A 20,343-nucleotide genomic window follows, 5' to 3' on the forward strand; every position below is an offset into this window, starting at 1 on the left:
AGAAAACACCCTACAGACTCGCCTCTGGCAATCTGATGGAGGCGGCTTCTATTGAGGTTCCTCTCCCCAGCTACTCCACCTTGTGTCCGGTTGAGAAAACCTAACCAGGACACCTGGTAAGATACAAGTGGACAACACACCTAGCTCATCAATGAAGAGACCTCTGTATATTAGTCATCTTTGTTAATATAAAAGTAGCGCACATCTAAGTGCATCCTTGCCTCTCTTCTTTGGAGGAGTGATGGATGAGGGAACTTCTCTACCCAGTGGTAGCATCTAGGTGGTCCTCTCCCAGAGCTGTGCTGCACACTAAGGTCAGTAGCACCTTGGTGTGATGTTCTCCTGGGCAATAGGAGCTAGGGGTGCAGACCCAGAGAGAGCTCGAGTTGTACTGTTCCGGAAGGTTGGCTGAGCACAGTGTCCTCCCGTCACTGAAGGGCACTTGACCAGGACAGTCTGCGTATTTCCCCCGGCACACTCTGATCTGCAGCTGGAGAGGTTGACATTTTATTCTGTCCTGTTTGCCTTTTAAGCAGTAGGAGGGATGAGTGTGGGTGTGGGGATACAAGTGAGGGAGAGTGAGCTTAAGCTTCCAAATTGCAGGCTTTAAGAGAACAACCCGTTCTCATGCCTCCTACTAAAACATACCAATTTTCTAAATCAAATGTATTGATAAATGTCAGTGAAATAATATTTTACAAAACACTTTAACCCTTCACTGAAAATGCTTAAGATTTTAAGGTGATAATCTGTATTTTCCAAATTTTAAATCATATAGTTTTATTAAAATCTTATAAACGTTTCATAATGACAGTCATTTATATTGTTATCTTCTCTTCTGATTATTTAAATATATACATATATCTTATGTATTATATATATCATTCCCATTAACATACTGTGTTGTATACATATTTCTTTCAACTTAGCATTACTTTTGAACATTTCAAATGTTTTCCCATGGTGATACTTATTTTATGGTTGAATATTTCATTGCTTTAATGGACACTATAAATGACATGCTTTGTTTCTCTGTTTCCGAGTGTCATCACAAAATGTCTTTACTTTGACCAGAAGGCATAAATGTTTTATAATTCTCAAAAAAGTTATTTTAAACTAAAAGAAAATTGGCTTTGTTTTGATTTTTAAGTATGGGTTCTTAACGTATTACTAAAATAAAAAGTCTTGTTTCTTCTGTTTGTTCTTTGAGACGGGATCTCCATATGTAGCCTTGGCTGATGCAGAACTTGGTACGTAGCCCAGGCTGGCCTCAGACTCACACAGCTTCACCTGCCTCTGCCTCCTGAGTGCTGGGATTAAAAGCATGCGCCGCGAGCAGTTGAAATAAGAATGTTGTTTAAATTAGCATTGATTGTTGATCCCTTCCTGGAGAGGTACAAGGATGAAAAAGAATGCTGACAGAGGAAAAGGGCTGAGGAACAATTTTGATAAACATCTGTGTTAGGGCAGGTGTGGCATAGAAGTTTAGCTAGCAAATGACAGCTCTGGGGTGCAAACACTGGGGCTCAGGCCTCTGAATTACGCCCTAAACCATTATGCCAGACCTAACTTGGTTCTTAAAGACTTCTTCAACACGTGTGTATTTAACCCCATTCTACAGAGAAAACTGAGGCCGAGAGGGATTGAAACAAGAGCTAAATCTACGTGGAGGTAGGAGATCACTCTTGGAGGATGGCTTCCCCTTCCCATTTTTCTTAAGATTATACAGTTCTCTCCATCACTGTAGGCATGCAAGCCTTGACAGCATGCTTATTCGGTCATTTGAATTTACTCTTAATCCAATGATGAGAAACAAGAGTCCAAAAATGATAATTAGCAGCAACTGTCGCTCCACTGCTGTGTCTGAAGGGCAATACAGAATGCAAGGATAGTGGGGGGCGGGGGTTGCCAACTTCAGGCCTCATCGCGAGTCTCAACCCAGCTAAGCGCTGCCTGATGTGGTCAGATGTGCCAGCGAGCTGTGGTTGTATAACAAATGACTCTGAAACACTGTAGCTTAAAACAACTGTTTGATATTGTTCATAGCTTATGTGGATATGATGTTAATAACATATGTGGATATGGTGGATGCTTCCCCAGTCTTGACAGGGTACTTTAGTGGCTGGATGCTCTTACACACACTTGGCCAGTGGGTCCTTTAGTGGCTGGATGCTCTTACACACACTTGGCCAGTGGGTCCTTTAGTGGCTGGATGCTCTTACACACACTTGGCCAGTGGGTACTTTAGTGGCTGGATGCTCTTACATACAGTTGGTCAGTGGGTTGACTCTGCTGAGATGAACTGGGCTCTTCTGTGTCATGGGGGTATCAGTTCTCCCTTTCTATCATGTGGGTTCCAGGAATCAATCTCAGTCTGCCCTATGTGGCAGCAAGCACCTTTGCCCACTGGACTTTCTTGCCAACTCCAGATCTCCAAACTTGTAAGGCGCCGTTTGATCAGTCCAGATTAGGCCTCAGTCAGGTGTGGTCTCTGGGGGCATCGGTTTACAGCTCCTAGGTAGAGGATTTGTGTGGTCTGGGGGCATCGGTTTACAGCACCTAGGAAGAGGGCCATCTTAACAAGCCCAACAAGCAATTTCATCTGTCCTCAGTCTCCTGTAAGAATGTAAAATGTTTCTACCTTCCACAGTGCTGCAGCCAGGATGAATAGAAACCGAATCAAATGTAAGAGACTTTATTTCTTTTTTTTTTTTTTTTTTGTTTATGTAAAAATTTATTTGACCAAAATGTAGAAAAAGTGATATTATCACATATGATACAACTGCAAGAATCTAAAGAATAGAGTAGGTTTTATTCAATTGCACAGTTTGCTAAAAGTTCATCTCCCTGGTAGTGTGATGCTTAATAAATAGGAGTGAGGGACAGGGGTTCAGCTAAGCTAGAAGCAGGGCGGTTTTTCAGTTGGAATTGTAAACTTGAGTTGTCCCCACACTGCTAGGGAATGTGGAATGTTTCAGTCTGAGATGTTAACTGAGAAAGCAAAACTACAACAAAGCCAAAAATGTGCAGCCTACAGAATACTCCACATCCAGTTCAGTCAGGAGTTGCTTGGTCTTTCATTAGTGTCATTCCCGAAGGGATTCAAGTCTTGGCAAAGTCAAGCTTCTATTTGTTGTTCCCTGAACAATGGAGATGAAGTTAAACCAATTTCTTTTTCTATCATTTTGCTGGAGACACTTTTTGTTGCCCAACATTTGTTAAAATGTCTGCTCAATATATTCGTGGCTAGCAATCTTTTTGTTTGAGGCAGAATCTCACTGTGTAGCTCAGGAACTCACTCTGTAGACTAGGCCAGCCTTAAACTCACAGAGACGTACCGTCTCTGTCTCCCAAGTGCTGGGATTAAGGATGAGCATCACTGTGCCTGGCTTTGCTAGCCGTCTTTGACATGACTGATCTGGAAAGGACTGGACTCTGCCATGTTCCCTTGTGAGCATGTCATTAGACCACAGCAGACAAGCCCTGGAATAGGACACTTGCTCCTCAGAGGACAATTTTGGAGAGAAAGGAAAATATGCATGGGACAGCATCAAGGATCGATCAGAAAACACATGGGCAATCACTCCGGCATCCTCATGGAATGCTTACAGGAAGTTTGTCCTGCACAGTGGAATGTGGAGCCAACTCGGCATGACTGGGCTAATCTCGCTATGGCTTTACTTCCCACAGTAGCCCGTTTTTAATGTTTGCTCTGGGTGGAAAATAGTCACACTTTTTCTTGTGACAACCCCCAGCCTCCCATAACTTCCCCAACAGCGATCAGATCTATCAGATACATGAGCCTGTGCTTCAAAGTGTGGGGCTGACTAACTCCCAGGAACCAAACGCTCTCAACCGTAAGCAACTACACTCGGTGTGAAATTCCCTGCCTATTTTAAGAATAAATGCAATTTAAGAATAAGAGTAGCTGAAGAAGCTGGTGCCATTTGAAAGGAAAAGGAAAGAAACTTAACTGGTGCTCAAAGCTTGTCTGATACAAAATATTTGGTCATGAATTCATTATCTGCTTGGCATTTCCAGCAAGGTGGAGACACAGTAACAAGAGGAACTTCTGACAAGAGAGGAAAGGAAGACACAGCACACTGTCTGGAGTCGAGTTGGTTTCAGAACAGGACTCTTCTTCTGGGTTATATACAGTTTAGTTCGTTTAGTGTCTGGTCCAGTGTCTGATGTAAGCCCACATTCTCTTCTTTGGCCTGGGCAAGTTTTTCTTCCAGGTCATCGATTGTCTTCTCCAGTTTGGAAACTGTCCTCTCTGCAAACTCAGCTCGGGTCTCAGCCTCCTTCAGCTTGTCAGACAGAAGCTTAATTTCTTCTTCATATTTATCCTCCTTTTCAGAATACTTTTCAGAAGCAGCCTCCAGTGACTTGAGGTTGTTAGTGACGTTCTTGAGCTCCTCTTCCAGGTCACCACACTTTAATTCGGACACCTCCGCACGCTCCTCTGCTCTCTCCAGCTCGCCCTCCAGGATGACCAGCTTCCGTGCTACCTCCTCATACTTGCGGTCAGCCTCCTCGGCGATGTGCTTGGCCTCTTTGAGCTGCATCTCCTGGATCTCCATCTTCTCCTCGTCTTTCATGGCTCGGTTCTCTATCACCTTCATGCCTCTCTCGCTCTCATCCGCAGCCTTCTCGGCCTCCTCCAGCTTCTGCAGGGCTGTGGCCAGTCGCTCCTGAGCCCGGTCCAGCTCCTCCTCCACCAGCTGGATGCGGCGGTTGAGAGCAGCCACATCTCCTTCAGCTTTCTCGCGCCGCTCGCGCTCGCCGTCCAGCTCGCGCTGCAGGCCCTGCGCGCGGTCCTCCGCGTCGTCCGCCTGCTGCTGCAGGGCCTGGATCTTGCGCTTCACCGCCTCTAGCGAGTTGAGGCCGGCCATGGCGCGCTCGCTCCGCTGGGCTCCGGCGACAGCTAGAGACTTTATTTCTAACAGTTTGACAAGATAATCCTGAGAAGGAAGCCCGATCAAAAAGAGTGCCTGCTGTCACCCCTAGGTGACCACTGTGCACGGGTCAGTTCGAGTCAAGGCTGCCTTTCCACAGGAGAGCTTCCCATTCACAGAGGTACCTGTGGCCACATGTAAGGTGCATCAAGACACGGTACAATTGTAACGCCATCTCACGTAGACAAACAATTCTGGGCCTAAGGAAAACTTGCCTAACTGTCACTCAAAAGATCTAAACCCATTCAGTGACCAGAGCACAGAATCTAAGCAAATAAAAGCTGTAGGTCCAGAAGCCCTAAACATAAAACCTTGGTGATCTTTAGCGAGTTGTCAAACTTCTGTTTGGCTTTGTTTTGAGAAAGGGCCTTGCTATGCAGCCGAGTCTAGCCTTGAGCTTCAAGTGATCCTCTTGCCTTGGTCTCCTAAGTGTCAGGGGTACAGGCATGTGTCATTTTGCCTGTTTTTAAGCGTTCTGTGTTTTTATTTTATTGATTTATTTATGCCGGTGTCTTAACCCAGGCAAACACTCTACCGTGAGTGACAGCCCCACCTCTAGTTGTTAAATGTCACTTTTCTGTTCTCTAAAAATCACATTTCTTAATCGTGAGATAACAGAAGAACTTGCCTCATATGGCTGTGAGGTTTAAGCAAGCAAATACCTGTAAGAAACAAGTCAGCAAAGGAAAATCAAAGAACAGCCTCATTTCAACCCCAAAAGGCGAGAGGAGACTTTCGTGGCCTGAGATGGTGGAGCTTCCAGATCCTGGGCTCTGTTTCCAGTGGACCTGGCAGAGTCTGAGAATCATTTGGCAGTTGAGAGTAGGGGATGGACCCGGTGCCAGGCCCAGAAATTGTTTTTCTGGATAAACTTTTGGTTGCTGTTTTATTTTTTAAATGGAACTTCAATGTGGGGAATAAATTAGATTACCTGCTTTACTGACCCCAAAGCAGACCCCAGGGACAGCAGGCTGTTTTTGAAGCTTTGGGCCCATTTCATGGAGGGGGTTTTCCTTTATCACGTGTGATGTACTTAGCTGGGCCAAAGGAGATCTTACCAAGTTCATCTGTCACTCCAGATGTCTTCAGTCAGGGGACAATGAGTCACTCTATCTAAAGTGAGAATTCCAGTCACAGAAACACCTGGTCCCCTAGGTGCTAGGTGTTGTCTAACTCAGGGAGGTCTCTGTGAGTGGGAGAAGACCTTTGCCACAGAGCACTGGCTTCTCTTCTCACATCAGAGGCAGCAGCAGGAGGTAGGGCTCCTAGTGTCCCAACACACCTGGCTGAAGCAGGAAGCAGGCATGGTTAGGATACCTGAGGCTAAAACACCCACCAGAAACAGATAATGATGTGTGTGTGGGGGGGAAGGCCTTGGTTTTTGTGTTCTGGAAGAAGTCGGTCAAGAGACACAGGCAGATCAAAAAGTTAATTAGTAAAGAAAAAAAAAAGTTGTCCAAAAAGAGATTTGAATGGTGGTCCCAAGAAGGATAGCCACACAGTGGGTTCTGTGCTGTGGGTTTTAGAGAAATTTTTACAAATATGTATGAGGTGGTTACATATTCATGAAAGATTATTATTTTTCCCTCTCATGGTGGACCAGATTTCATTTTGTTTGTTTGTTTTGTTGGATTTTTTTTGGGGGGGGGTTTCGAGACAGGGTTTTTCTGTGAAGCCTCACTCTGTAGACCAGGCTGGCCTCTAACTCCGAGATTCGCCTGCCTCTGCCTCCACAGTGCTGGGATTAAAGGCGTGTGACACCATGCCCGGCTGCCAGATTTCATTTTTAAGGCCCTTCTTCTCATGGTCCAGAAGAGCCCACAAAGGGATGGGTGCGTCAACTGAGGTGTACAGGTAGGAAAATGCCCGGGGGCTTTCAGGAAGAACCGACCTGCTCCTGACCTCCGACCACAAAGGGGCATTCTGACTGTCTGCAGACACAACTCAGCTCTTTGGTTGTCTTGAGTTCAGTTGCCTGTTGAGAGTGTTCAAAGTCCCATGAGTGATTTCGTGACTGTTAAGATATTTTTGTTGTCTTAAAAAAACGTACATTTCAAGCCAGGCACAGCGCTGCATGCTTTTAATACCAGCAAAGGCAGGTGGGTTTGAGTTTGAGACCAGAAAAAAGAAAAAAAAATCCTGAAGCTTCCTCAGGTGGCACAAACTGGAACGGGGCTCAGGCGGGGTGTAGGGCTCCTTTGCCCCACCTCCACTGCTCACGCCCGTCTGACTGCTGGAGGGGGGGGGGGTTCCCAAGGTCAAGTTGTCCGTGAACGTGTCACAGTGGACGGAAACGGAATGGATAGAAACGTGGAAGAGGCCTGCCTTCACCCTCACCTGCCCTCACCCGCACCAGCCCTCACCCGCACCTGCCTTCTTACCCTCACCTCCTCTCTCCAGTCTCTTCCCTGAGGGAATCAGAGGCGGGACTGGTTAAGGCTGGAGAATATATGGAAAGTCTGATCCCCTAAGAATCAACCCTCAGCCTGGGTGGTAGCGCACCCCTTTAATCCCAGCACTCAGAATTCAAGAATCTCTGAGTCTGAGGCCAGCCTGGTCTACAGCGTGAGTTTCAGGACAGCCAAGGCTACACAGAGAAACCCTGGCTAGAAAAACCGGAAAAAAAAAAAAAATCAGCCCTCATCTACCTCTGCCTCAAGAGGACAGGTCTCCAAGGGGGGGGGGGGAAGGGCTCACTGAAGCACCTACTTCACAGGACTGAGTTCCAGCAGGTTGGCAGAAAGCCTGAGGAAGTGTGGGGGCTTTTAGCGCTGGGGGATGCAGGAGGATGCTGTCACAGCCTCTTGGAAAGAAAGAGCACCCTCTCCTTCCCCGGTTGATTTAGGCTCATTTTCACAATTGGTCTCTTTAATATAAGCCCCGGGAATGGGTTGCCATGGTTACGCTGGTTTTAGCAGTGAGGGTAAGTGGCTTCCCTTAGGCCACGAAGCTTTTAGCTACTGATTTTGAATTTAACTTTTCCTCCGTGGAGACTGCCCTGCAGAGGGGAAGCACGGATGGGTGAGGACTATGAGGGGGTGAATTTAATTAAAATAATTCATACTTATCCACAGATAAAGGCAGGAAGAGGGTCCTGGTGAAGTGGAGAGGCTTAGAGGAGCCTTACTTTTACCTACAGTTCCAACACTCGGGAGATGGAGGCAGGGGCGTCCAGAGTCGATGCTGGAAAGGGAGGGTGGGCTTGGATCCATACCACTTAGTCTGAATCTTGGCTTTATTCATTGAGTTGTGTGACCTCAAGTAGATTCTTTGTTTCCTCACAGAATTGGAGACCCTAACAGTGTAGTCCACGAGATGTCACGTGACGTGGGGTGTCAGCCAATGAGAGACAGCCAAGCCCTCCCTCTGCTTGGAGGGGCGTCTACCTAGTTTTTCCGCTGTCTCATCCTCACTCAAACTCGAGCCAGGCTTTTCCCTGTCCTATAGGCCACGAGGTACAGGCCCTGAGATAATTTGGCCCAACACTTTCTATCCTTGCTGATGTCCAAGAGGCCGGGAACCAGAAAGGTCCCATCGCTCATGCTATCTCTACTCTGAAATACACAATTGTAGAGGGAGAGGGAAGGCAGGCAGATAGCCAAGCAGACCCTGGTTCCCCCACTTTCCTGGCTGCTTTGGCCCCGAGTGGCTACTTCAATTGTCCGGCCCTCTCAGACCCAGACTGAAGTGAATGGTCCCTCCATTCTGCATCCTGTACAAAGGCCAGGTGCTCATCAAGGTGTCTGCCAACCGCCCTTGTCCCAGGTGGGCTGCTATTGTTATGGGTTCTTTGTCAAGGAGTTCCTGCCTCTGTGGGGCTAGCTGCCTCCTGGCTCCTCCCCCTCGTATGTGTGGTTCCTCTGCAAACCAGTTTCTTCTATTGATTTCCACAAGGTGCAGGCACTGAAAGATGGGGTTCACCATGCCGCTAAAGCAAAATTAAAAACCCTGTAGGACTTATCTTTATTTTCCAAAATGCCCACCAGAGTCCCGTCATCATGTCATCGAAGGCTAAGCTAAGCTGCTGAAACAACAGTGTTTTCAACCCCACTACCCACACTCCCACACCCCCAAACAGACACCATGGTGCTTTCAGGCGTTTCAGGCCAGAAGTGAGCAGGCCTGGCTGTGTGGCAGCTCTATCCCAGAGTCGCCCAGACATGGCCCTGCCTCTCTGCTTTGCCATCTGGGGGTCATGGCTTTGTCATGGTCAAACTACAAGCGCAAGGCACCCTTCAGGGAAAGGAGGCAGGGGAGGGCCCGCTTTTCTTCTCCACAGTTAGATGGCTTCCATTCTCATCCGTGGCTGAAATGGAGCCTGGGAAGTGTAGTCTCTAACCGGACAGCCATGTGCCAGGGTGGATGCTATTACCATGCAAGAGGCAGGGGTGAGATTTGGGGAGATGATAAATTGTTGCTCTAACCACCGGGAGAGCCTGCCTTTGCTTTATCTGTAGACTCTGTCCAGCTTCCTTTATCTCAGCTCCATACCTTGGCCCACCCTCACCCCCCACTTCCACCCCCTCCCTGACCCCTACTCCTACCCCCATCGTTATTTCTAAGCAGAATAGTTAAGCCATTTTTCACGATCCTCATTCTTCCGTGTCCTGGGGTCTCACTTTCCATCTCAAATGACCCATAAAGCTATTGTCCTAATAAAGAAACGCCAACCTTAAATTGGAAGTCTGGTACCAGCTGTTGAAAAAAAATTTTTTTTTGTCTTGCTATATGATAAAAACAAAGCACCATGTCATTTTAAAACACTTTCCCTAAAAACCACCGAGCGGAGATTCAAAGAAATCCATTGATCTGTAACATAAACACCCTAACTCAGAAGCACTATAGCAAACCCCCAAGCAGCCCAGGCTGCTCGCTGTCGGCAACAAACCAATTTCACAGTACAGGAGAGTGTAAAATCTGCATTTCCAAGAAGAATTCTTCTCAAGGGGCAGCTGCAACTCTCAGGTCTTGAATAGTAGAAAGGGCTCCGTGGGAGCGTTCTCCACACTTGCCAGGGGCCACCTGCTCTCAGCTCAGAGCCCCAGAAGCATTTAGAGTCCCTGCCAAGATAGATGAATGCCTGCTTGGTTCCAAGTTATTGGACAAAGCAAGTTATGTGGACCAGTCCCCAAATCAATGGAGCAGGCCTCAATACTCCCTTCCTGGGGGTGCCATGCAAGTCACAGGCAGGATGTACACATATGATCTTATCATGGGGAGAGAGTAAAGGTTGCAGGAGAGTGGTCCATTTGACAGAGGCCAGAAACAGAGCCTGAATGGAGGGCACACAGATCTCAAAAGGCCAGGCTATGTCATTGGGGAAGGAACCGTTGGAGCAGAATGGTGATGTCATCATCAGAGCTAGGCTTCAGGAACTCCAATTACGATCACCACCTGCTCTGCTTCCTGATCCACCCAATCAGAGGAAGCCATTTGCACCCACCCTGTCCTTATTCTTCCATCTATCCTTTCTCCTGTCTATCCATGTGGGCAATGGAGCGAGCCTCCACATCAGTGTTCTCTAGGGTAGCAGAGCCAGTGGGCTAGTTCTGTGCCCATCCATCCACCCACCCATATCCACCCACCCATTCATCCATCCATGGGTCCATACACCCATCCACCCTCCCACCCATCCACTCATAAATCCATCCACCCAACACCCACCCACCTACCCACCCATCTATCCATGCATGCATCCATTTATCCATCAACCCATCTATTCATCCATCATCTATTCATCCACCAACCCACCTACTCATCCACCCACCAACCCACCCATCCATCCATCTACCAATCCACCTACTCATCCACCCACCCACCCACCCATCCATCCATCTACTAACCCACCTACCCATTCTCCACCAACCCACCTACTCATCCACCTATCCATCCAGCTATCCATCCATCCATCCATCCATCCATCCATCCACCCACCCATCTGCCCTTATGTAGCTACCCCAACCCACCCACCCATCCACCCACCCACCCATCCATCCATCTACCAACCTACCTACCCATCCACCTATCCATCCAGCTATCCATCCATCCATCCATCCATCCATCCATCCATCCATCCATCTGCCCTTATGTAGCTACCTACTCATCTACCCACCTCTCTAGCCAGAGNTCTATCCATGCATGCATCCATTTATCCATCAACCCATCTATTCATCCATCATCTATTCATCTACCAATCCACCTACTCATCCACCCACCCACCCACCCACCCACCCATCCACCCACCCACCCACCCATTCACCCACCCACCCATCCATCCATCTACCAACCTACCTACCCATCCACCTATCCATCCAGCTATCCATCCATCCATCCATCCATCCATCCATCCATCCATCCATCTGCCCTTATGTAGCTACCTACTCATCTACCCACCTCTCTAGCCAGAGGGATTTATTCTGAGGAATTGGCCACATGGCTGGGGAAGTCAGTATTTGCAGGGTGAACTGGAAGACTGGAGATCCCAGGAAGGACTGCTGTTGCAGAGTGAGGCAGAGGCATCTGTAGACAAAATCCCCTCTTCCCAAGGGAGTTATTTGTAATTGGAGACTGCTCGATCATTTTCAGGCTGCCCAGATCTGAATAATCACACAGAAACTATACTAATTATAACACCGTTTGGTCAATAGCTTAGGTGTATTCCTACGTAGGCCTTATTTCTTAAATTAACCCATTTCTTTTAATCTGTGTATTGTCATGATGCTGTGGCTTATTGGAAAGGTTCCAGCGTCATTTTTCTCCTTCAGCAGCTACTCTGCCTACTCTCTCTCTCTTTTCCAGCCTGGCTATATTCTGCCCTGTCGTGGGCCAAAGCACCTTTATTCATTAACCAATAAAGGCAACATATATACAGAAGGACTTCCCACATCAATTGTTCTTTTTCTCTAAGACCTTCCACAGACTGAGGTCCAACCCATATGGTACAGGCTCATCGCTGTACTCAGAGTGCACTGATGTAAAAGTGAGTTGCATCAGTTCTTTTAAAAAATTGTCTTTCACAACTGGGCAGGTGAGTTGTGAGTTTGAGGCAGGAGGATTGTTCCTACATGCACCTATCATTTCTATCTCAGATCCTTGTTTTCTATCTCTGGGAATGCCTCCCTTTCTATCCTTGGGATTCACTCACGCCTTGCTGTAGACTGAATGTGTATTCCCCAAATCCATATATCAAATCTCTAATCCCCAGTGAGATGATGGTATTAGGAGCCAGGCTGCTGAGAGGCAGTTAGGTCATGAGGGTGGAGCCCCATGATGGGATCAGTGTCCTTAGAAGAAGAGGAGGAAACCTTAGAGTTCTCGCCCCACCATCACCACCCCGCACCTGTCGTGGGAATACAGGATGGTGGATGCTGGAGCTCCTGGCCGCTTCATCGTAGACCTCCAGCTTCCAGAACCATAAGGGAGGCGTGTCCACTGTTACCTGGCCCATGGCAAATTTGTTATAGGAGCAGGAGAGAAGTCATTTTCCAAGAACCTCTACTTCCTGCAAGCCAAGATGCTGTGCTCTCCATAGGGTACTGGAGCGGGTGGAAGAGTACATGTTTAGATGGGGGCTTTTTCCATCAGATAATCACAGGGATAGTTTCTTATCCCCGCCATAGCTGGTGTAGTTGGAGCTTAAGGCTTTCCCTTGCTCTGTGTCTCTGTCTCTCTCTGTCTCTCTCTCTGTCTCTCTCTCTGTCTCTGTCTCTCTGTCTCTGTCTCTGTCTCTCTCTCTCTCTCTGTATGTATGTATGTACATGGATGAATGATTGGAACCCGTCTTTGGATAAAGACCACATCTCCCCATATCTACCTTGAGCACCAGCCCCTCCAGGAAGCCCACCATAACTGCCTTGTCCTCACCCACCTCCAGCTCCAGAGCTCATGGACCCCCAGGCACCCAGCACGTCACATGGCTGAACATTAATCTATTTTCCAAACTTCCTTAGAACTAAAATTACTACCACATTTAAAGTACTTAAAAAGTCATTCATAATCTTGTCTTTGCGGTGACGACTTGATCTGTTAAGTAGTTACAGAGTCCATTTTTTTAATCAGTGAAAGAAATATAGGCTCATTATAGGGTTATTTGAAAGTATACAATATAAGTGGGAAAAAATGAAAATCTATAACCCCAAGAGCCAGAGATACTACAGTAACTCTCTGGCATCATTTCTCTTCGTCGTTTTACTGCCTGAGTATGTGGGTGTGAACTGTTATGCTCACTAGCCTTCACTGAGTGAATCTGCCCAGATGCCTAAACACCCTCATCACATCTTCATTCCCACAGTTCTTTAAGGAAACAGTTGCTATTATCTGTGCTTTAGAGATGAGAAAATTGAGACGCATTTTAAAAAAAATTATTTATTCAACACAATTAGCAGGCTAGGAGAGCCCCTTGTGCGTGTGTGTTTGTGTGTTTGTACGTATGTGAACATGTCCACCACTCATTTGTGCAGTTGCTAAGGCCACACCACAAACGTGAGGATGTGATCAGCTCCCACAGGAAACACTTGGCGGCTGGCAGATGGCTTATAGACCTGAGCTAGTGCTTTGTTAATTTATAACCTGCGTGCTGGAACAGGCAGGGATCAAGGCTCTGTCCCTCTCTGCGCTCAGTCCTGCTTCCCAGAGATCTTTGAGGGTAGGTAATGAATCATCCCTGTAGTTGATGGCTTAGAGGTCTGAATTACACCTCTCAGGCTTTGGGAAACTACATGAAGAGACTAGTATTTCTAATCCTAGGATGGTGTCATTTTTGAATAAATTAATAAAAAGTGATTATTCTAATTCCTAAAAATATCTAGTGAGATTTTGACAAAAATTATATCTCCTGAAAATAAGTGTCAGACTACTGGTTCTAAAGAATCAGAAGTCAGCCAGACATAGTGGCACACACCTTTGATCATAGTGCTCAGGAGACAGAGGCAGATGGACTTTTGTGAGTTTGAGGCCAGCCTGGTCTACAGAGCAAGTTCCAGGAGAGCTAGGCCCACACAGAGAAACCCTGTCTCGAAGAAACAAAAACAAACAAGGAAACAAACTCATAAACATAAAGCTCATAGAAACCAACAATGTCCCTTAAGTGGGGTTGTGGTGAAATGTACCCTAGCGCTCTATTGTATAGCATATTCAATGTCATAGTGATGCAATGTTGTGTACAACTCCTTACTGGAGGCAAAACACAGCCATCAATTTTACTTGACTGGGCTCAGGGATCACTGGTCCCAGGTGTCTCTCACGATGTTAGTCAGTTGTGACTAAAGCTGGGGTCATTCTCAGACACTGGGCTTTTCCCACCTGTCAGTGAGAACGGAAGAGCAGCCAACCCTCCTTTGTAATGTGCTTCGGGAGTCTAACAGTCTTATAAGTTTATCTCACAATGGCGGGTAAGGAAATTAGCCTCTTTTTCCTTTAGTTTAAATTCTGTTTTAAACTAAAGAAAGAAAATGGGCTGGAAAGATGGCTCAGTGGTTGAGAGGAGTGGAGTTCAGATCCCAGCACCTGAATTGGGTAGCTAACAACCACCTATACACAGCACACACACACACACACACACACACACACACCATACACACACATACACACCACACACACATAACACCATACACACATACACACCACACACATAGGCACACACATCACACATGCACACCACACACAGCACACACACATACATACACACCACACACACACACCATGCATACCACACTACACACTGTACACACCACACTACACACTGCGCACACCACACACACACACACATATCAGACACATCACACACACATACACACATCACACACACACACCCAACATTTACCCACAGTGACTGGGTGACTTGTCCAAAGTCACATACCCACCAGCAGTCAGAGGCTGAATTTGAACTCAGGTATGTCTGACCCCAAAGCTTGCATTTGTGGGTTTGAATGTGGGGCTCTGGTCACTTGGGCTGTTACTTCCGTTAGGTGATCTTTGACCTTTTTCTCAGTCTCACATATGCTAGGCAAGTGCTTGACCAGCAAACTATATCATCAGCCCTTCTTCTTCTTCTTCTTCTTCTTCTTCTTCTTCTTCTTCTTCTTCTTCTTCTTCTTCTTCTTCTTCTTCTTCTTCTTCTTCTTCTTCTTCTTCTTCTTCTTCTTCTTCTTCTTCTTCTTCTTCTTCTTCTTCTTCTTCTTCTTTTTATTTCAAGGCAGGGCTTTGCTAAATTGTCCAAGCTGGGCAGACCTTGTAATCCTTCTGCCCCAGCCTCCCAAACAGTAGGATTACAGGGCTGTGCCAGCCAGTAAGGCGGTTAGCATTCAGCCAATGTTGATTGTTCCTCCTCTTCTGCTGGTGTGTGACGGAGATGGTGTTTTACTCAGAAGAATAAACGGAGAGAAACTGCCAGAAACTCAGGTCCAAGGAGGTGTGGGCTGAGAAATCTGCTAGCTGCCCACGTTTGGCCACGTGGAGCTGCTGTCTGCAAAGAGGGGGCAGGACTGGCACTCAGTGCTGTTGAACGAGGCCCTGAGACACTTCACTTCTGTCCTTCCTCTTTGCCCGGGACCAGATACGTTTGGCGGTCTTTCACCAAACCAAAAATAAATGATACAGCGTGGAAACTGAGTCAGGAACCCTGAGGCAGTAGGGGGTTGGTGACAACTGTGCTCCATCTTCTGCCCAGAGAAAGGCTGGTGAAGTGGCTCACTGGGTACACTTGATCTACAAGCTTGATTACTAGAACCCATGTAAAGGTTGAAAAGACACTCCGTAGAGTTGTTCTATGACCTACATACACATGTCATGGCATATGCCTGCCTTGTCCTCTCAAGCAAGTGTGAACACATACATGCATCCTAAAATAAGTAAATAAACAAACAAACAAATTTAAATACTGGTCAGCTTAGTGGGGGGCCAGACTCTGATTGGTCTTGTCTTTGGGGTGATTTATTCCATGGATGGTAGAGGTACAGTTCACTTTCTGCTATGTATTTCTCTTGCATCTAAGCTACATCATCAGCTGCAACAAGATTTTAGAAAGTAGCCTGGCAGAAGGGTCAACATATGCTAATCCATCCCGGTCACTCAGCCCAGCCCAGTGCTAGCCTCTGCACCCAAAGAGACTGGCGGGTTTTGAGAAAGGCCCCGCTGCACTGATGTGTGTGGTTGGGCCCCCCCCCCTCCCAAGGGCTGGTTTGTGAATGTGCCGAGCCCTGCTCACCTAACCACAGAGCTATGTTTTGTTTCTTCACCGGATACACCTGCCTGAAGGCAGGGTTCACTGGGGCTGCAGGCTTCGCTTGGTTTTACTTGTAAAAAGATCATACCCTCCAGATAAACCAGCCTATGTTATGGTACATTGAGGCCTGCAAGACCGAAAAGGAGTGAAGCTGGTTTCCTTTAATTTTCTCTTGGGGGTGCAGGATGGTCACATACACCTTCCCCCATTTGAAAGGACGTTCTTCCCTCTTGTGTAAGTTCCTGTTTCCTAAGGGGTCCCGTTCAGGAGTATCTTAGAGACATGTGGACACAGTGCGGAACATTCTTGAGGAAGTTAGACCCTCTTCTATGTTTTTCCATCTTGTTGACCTTTGGTGCTAGTACATCTTTAATAGTGACTGCTCGCTAACATCCCTTTCTTTAATTTAAAACATGTATTTATTTTATGTGTATGTGTGTCTATGTATCGTGTGCCCATGGAGGCCAGAAGTCACCAAGTCTTCAGGGACTGGGGTTATGGAAGGTTATGAGCTGCCATGTATGTGCTGGAAGTTGAACCCGGGTCCTCTGGAAGGACAGCCAGTACTCACGGCTCATAGCTGCTGAGCCACCTCTCCAGCCCCTAATCTCCCTTTCTGTTAGAAAACAAAACAAAACAAAACAAAACAAGGGGCCGTAGGTGAATCTCAGTGATAGAAGAGGTGCTTAGTTTCTGCACAGCCCTAAGTTCGGTCCCCAATTGTCAAAGCATGTGGAAAAACCAGCATTTCCTCAGATCTGTCTACACGTATCATTGTGTAAACAAAATCAGGCTTCAGATTTGGACTCTTGTCAGATATGATCGTCTATTTAAATGTTACCATACTGACTTGTATGTGATGGTACACACCTATAATCCCAACACTCAGGAGGAAGAAATGGGAAGATCAGGAATTCAAGGCTAGCCTTGGCTATGTAGTGAGTGTGAGGCTAGCCTAGGCCACAAAGGACTGTGCCTCAAAATAAAACAAAGCAAAAGTTATAATATTCTTATCAAATATCATAGTTATCAAATAAGGTTTGATACTAGTGTTTTTATTACAAGTACTTTTGCCTTTAATTCATGGTGAGGGATAAAAGCCCGCCATTTATTTTTTAAGGATATCTTGTTTCTTTTTAAAAATAAGCATATTTAAAAATTTAAATGTCAGTTTATTTGCCTCCTTTTTTTTTTCTCTCTGGTCCACTGTATTAGCTAAGCTACAGTTCTGCTGATGCTCCCCATCTTCACCACGGTGCCAAAGGATGACAAAAGGACCAGAGAGCTGGTCTAGAAAGACAAAGGCCTAGGACACAAGATGCTAGCCGGCCTCAGAGGAAGTGGTCCAAAGGCAAAGTTTAGGATAAGCTCACCAGCCTTGTCCCGTTTGACAGATTTGGTTAGACATTCTGTAAGCATCTCACCCCAGCTGTGGTCTGCAAAGGGAGGCTGAAGATTCAGCGGAGGTCTAGCAAACCAGGTCACCCCAGGAAAACGAAGAGTGAAGTTGTCCCAGCTGCCGGAGAAGATGCACGGGCAGGTTCAAACCAGCTGTGCTATGTAGATGTGGAGAGTTTAAAATGAAAATAAACCCCAAACAAAGCAGTTCTTTTAAGTTGGGTGTGGTGACTCCTGTTTGCAATCCCAGGACTAGAAAAAGCAGAGGCAGTAGGATCACTGTGAGTTCAAAGCCAGCCTGGGCCACAAAGTCAACCCTGTCCCAAGGAAGCAAACGGCAACAACAAACCCACAAGAATCAGCTGAAAAGAAGCGAATGACTGTCCCAGTGCTGTTCCCGAATGGAGTCAGGAAGACAACATGTAGTGACATTTTAATATAGCAGAATTGGAAGGGAGTACACAAATATTTGGTGAAGAGCAGCTGAGCATTGGAGCCGAACACATTTGGATTTGAATCGCTGCCCACCACCTCTTGGATGATGGTTTTGGATAAACTTGTTCCGTACACACAAAATCTGGAGGACTAAGTGTTACCTGCCTTGAGGGCTGTAAGGCTGTGACATGTGGTTCTTGGACATAGTATGTGATCAATAAAATTAGGCATTTGTTACTGTCACAGGGGGTCAATTTATACGCGTGCTATAGGTATTTAGTGCCTACTCATCCTCATTATCATTCCTGTTATGTTGGCTAAGGACTGCCAAGAAGTAGACGTCAAGATGGCATTAGATGTGTGAAAGAAGGGGAGGAAGGACAGAGAGGAGGAAGATGCAGGAGGATGTGGTTTAAAAAGCTCTGACATCTGTGCCTGGAGTGGATCAGGAAGGAGGCTGAGGGAAGTCTCAGGTTTACAGGAAATGTTTGGCCCTGGCTGGAAGGAGAACGTACGGGTTCTCTCTTTAGTCTCTTGTTGGCCAAGAAATGTGGACATGTCAGTGGGTTAGAAGGACAGCATCAGGGGCAGATAAGCCTCCAACAGCATGAGACAAAGGGATAGATACCTTTTCGTGACTGACACAGGACCTTCTGTGTCTGTTTCCTTTATTTAATTCATGCATCCTTAGTGAGCTACTTGACCATTTTGTCCCAGACTGGGAATCGTATTGGTTCACACCTGAAAGTGAGGTTTACTATCTGAAGGAGAAAATCATGCCTAACTCCTGGTTTTCTTTTGTTCCAGGGCCAGGCTCACGAGCCAGGCAAATGACCTGTTATGAAGGGTCACAGGTCTTTGCTCACTGTGTATGCCTTGTAACTCTAATTTTGTAGTTCAGAAACTTTGCATTTCAGGCAGAGATTTAAGCACATTTGGCACGTCCGTACAAATCAGATCTAATATGGGGCCCCAAGGGGGAACTATCGGGCCGTATCCAGTCCACAGATACTAACTTTCACAGCGCTTTCAAAAAATATTTTTAAACCAATGTTTTAAAATTAGGGGATCTCATCTGGTAAAAGGCTGGGGTTTTTTGCTTTGTTTTTCTTTACTTATTTTGAACCTCAGCAGATGTAGACACTAAACCTCAACTTTTGCATCATAGTATTATGTAGGCTAAAAGAGAGATCCCTTAAAAAGGGGTTTCTGGCTCAGTGGGTAAAGGAACTTACTGTCACGTGAGATGTCCTGAATTTGAGTCCCATGTCCCATACGGTGGAAGAAAAACACCAACTCTCACAAGTTGTCCCCTGACCTACACATACGCCATGACATCTATATGTTCCCACAACACACATATGCAATAAAAAAATAAGCATAATTCTAAAATAGGGGTCTCCCATCCTTTATGGCTTACCACTATCTAGGGCATACCTAAGTCATCATACTTGTCAGGATTCTCTGACTTACTGCTTTGTCTAGGCTTTTGGGCAGAGAATGTTACCTGTCCTCTAAAAGTACATTCTTTCTTTCTATTAATACAACACTATTCTAGATAGACTTGTGACTGTCCAACTAGGGCATTTCCCAGACTCCCTTGCAGCTAGGTGTGGTCATGTGACTAATTTTTGGCCAGTAGAGTTGATATGTGGAACTTGTAGATAATGTTTTTTTTTAAAGAAAGGGTTGATGTCATCTCTTGCTCCTTTTCTTCTCCTTGCCAGCTGGGATATAAAAGCAATAGTGGGAGCTGGAGCAGACTATCACAAGATAAAAGCCATATTTTGAAACCCGCAGAGCCAAATGATAAATGGAAACTGGATCTTCGTTATTCTGGATCACCGTCTCCATCACCAGATCTATGGTAAAAATTTGCTAGATTCTGACATCAGAAAAATAAACTCTGGGGTTGGGGCAGTGTTTCAGTTGGCAGAGTGCTTGCCTAACGTGTATGAAGGCCTTGGGTTTGATCCCCAGGACCGTGAAAACCAAGCAGAGTGGCACACCCCTGGAGTTCCAGTATGTGGGGGGTGAAGACAGGAAGTCATCCTCAGCCATGTAGTGGGTTTGAAGTCAGCCTCAGAAACTTAAGACCTTGTCTCAAGAAAAAGAGAAAGACACCACTTATTAATTTATATTAAAAATACACCCTCCATTGCATCTATTTTGAAGATTCATTTTTATTTGCACATGCGTGTGCATGTGTGTGTGTGTGTCTACCACATGTATCCTGGTACCTACAGAGGCCAGAAAAGGGCATCAGTTCCCCTAAGTTGCAGACAGTTGTGAATCGCTTGAATCAGGTGTTGGAAACCAAACTTGAGTCAT

At 46.2% G+C, this 20,343-nt stretch overlaps 1 protein-coding gene across 1 annotated transcript; it reads right to left on the reverse strand.

The window, feature by feature from the left end:
* Positions 1 to 2,793: 2,793 nt before the first annotated feature.
* LOC126506366 (tropomyosin alpha-4 chain) lies at positions 2,794 to 4,927 on the reverse strand. Its single transcript, XM_050149886.1, has one exon. The coding sequence runs from the start codon at positions 4,893 to 4,895 to the stop codon at positions 4,149 to 4,151; it is 747 nt and encodes a 248-aa protein (XP_050005843.1). The 5' UTR covers positions 4,896 to 4,927; the 3' UTR covers positions 2,794 to 4,148.
* Positions 4,928 to 20,343: the final 15,416 nt, after the last annotated feature.

Source organism: Alexandromys fortis, unplaced genomic scaffold, assembly GCF_014885135.2.
Source record: "Alexandromys fortis isolate MF-2015 unplaced genomic scaffold, M_Fortis_MF-2015_v1.1 scaffold_0, whole genome shotgun sequence".
Taxonomy (NCBI): Eukaryota; Metazoa; Chordata; class Mammalia; order Rodentia; family Cricetidae; genus Alexandromys; species Alexandromys fortis.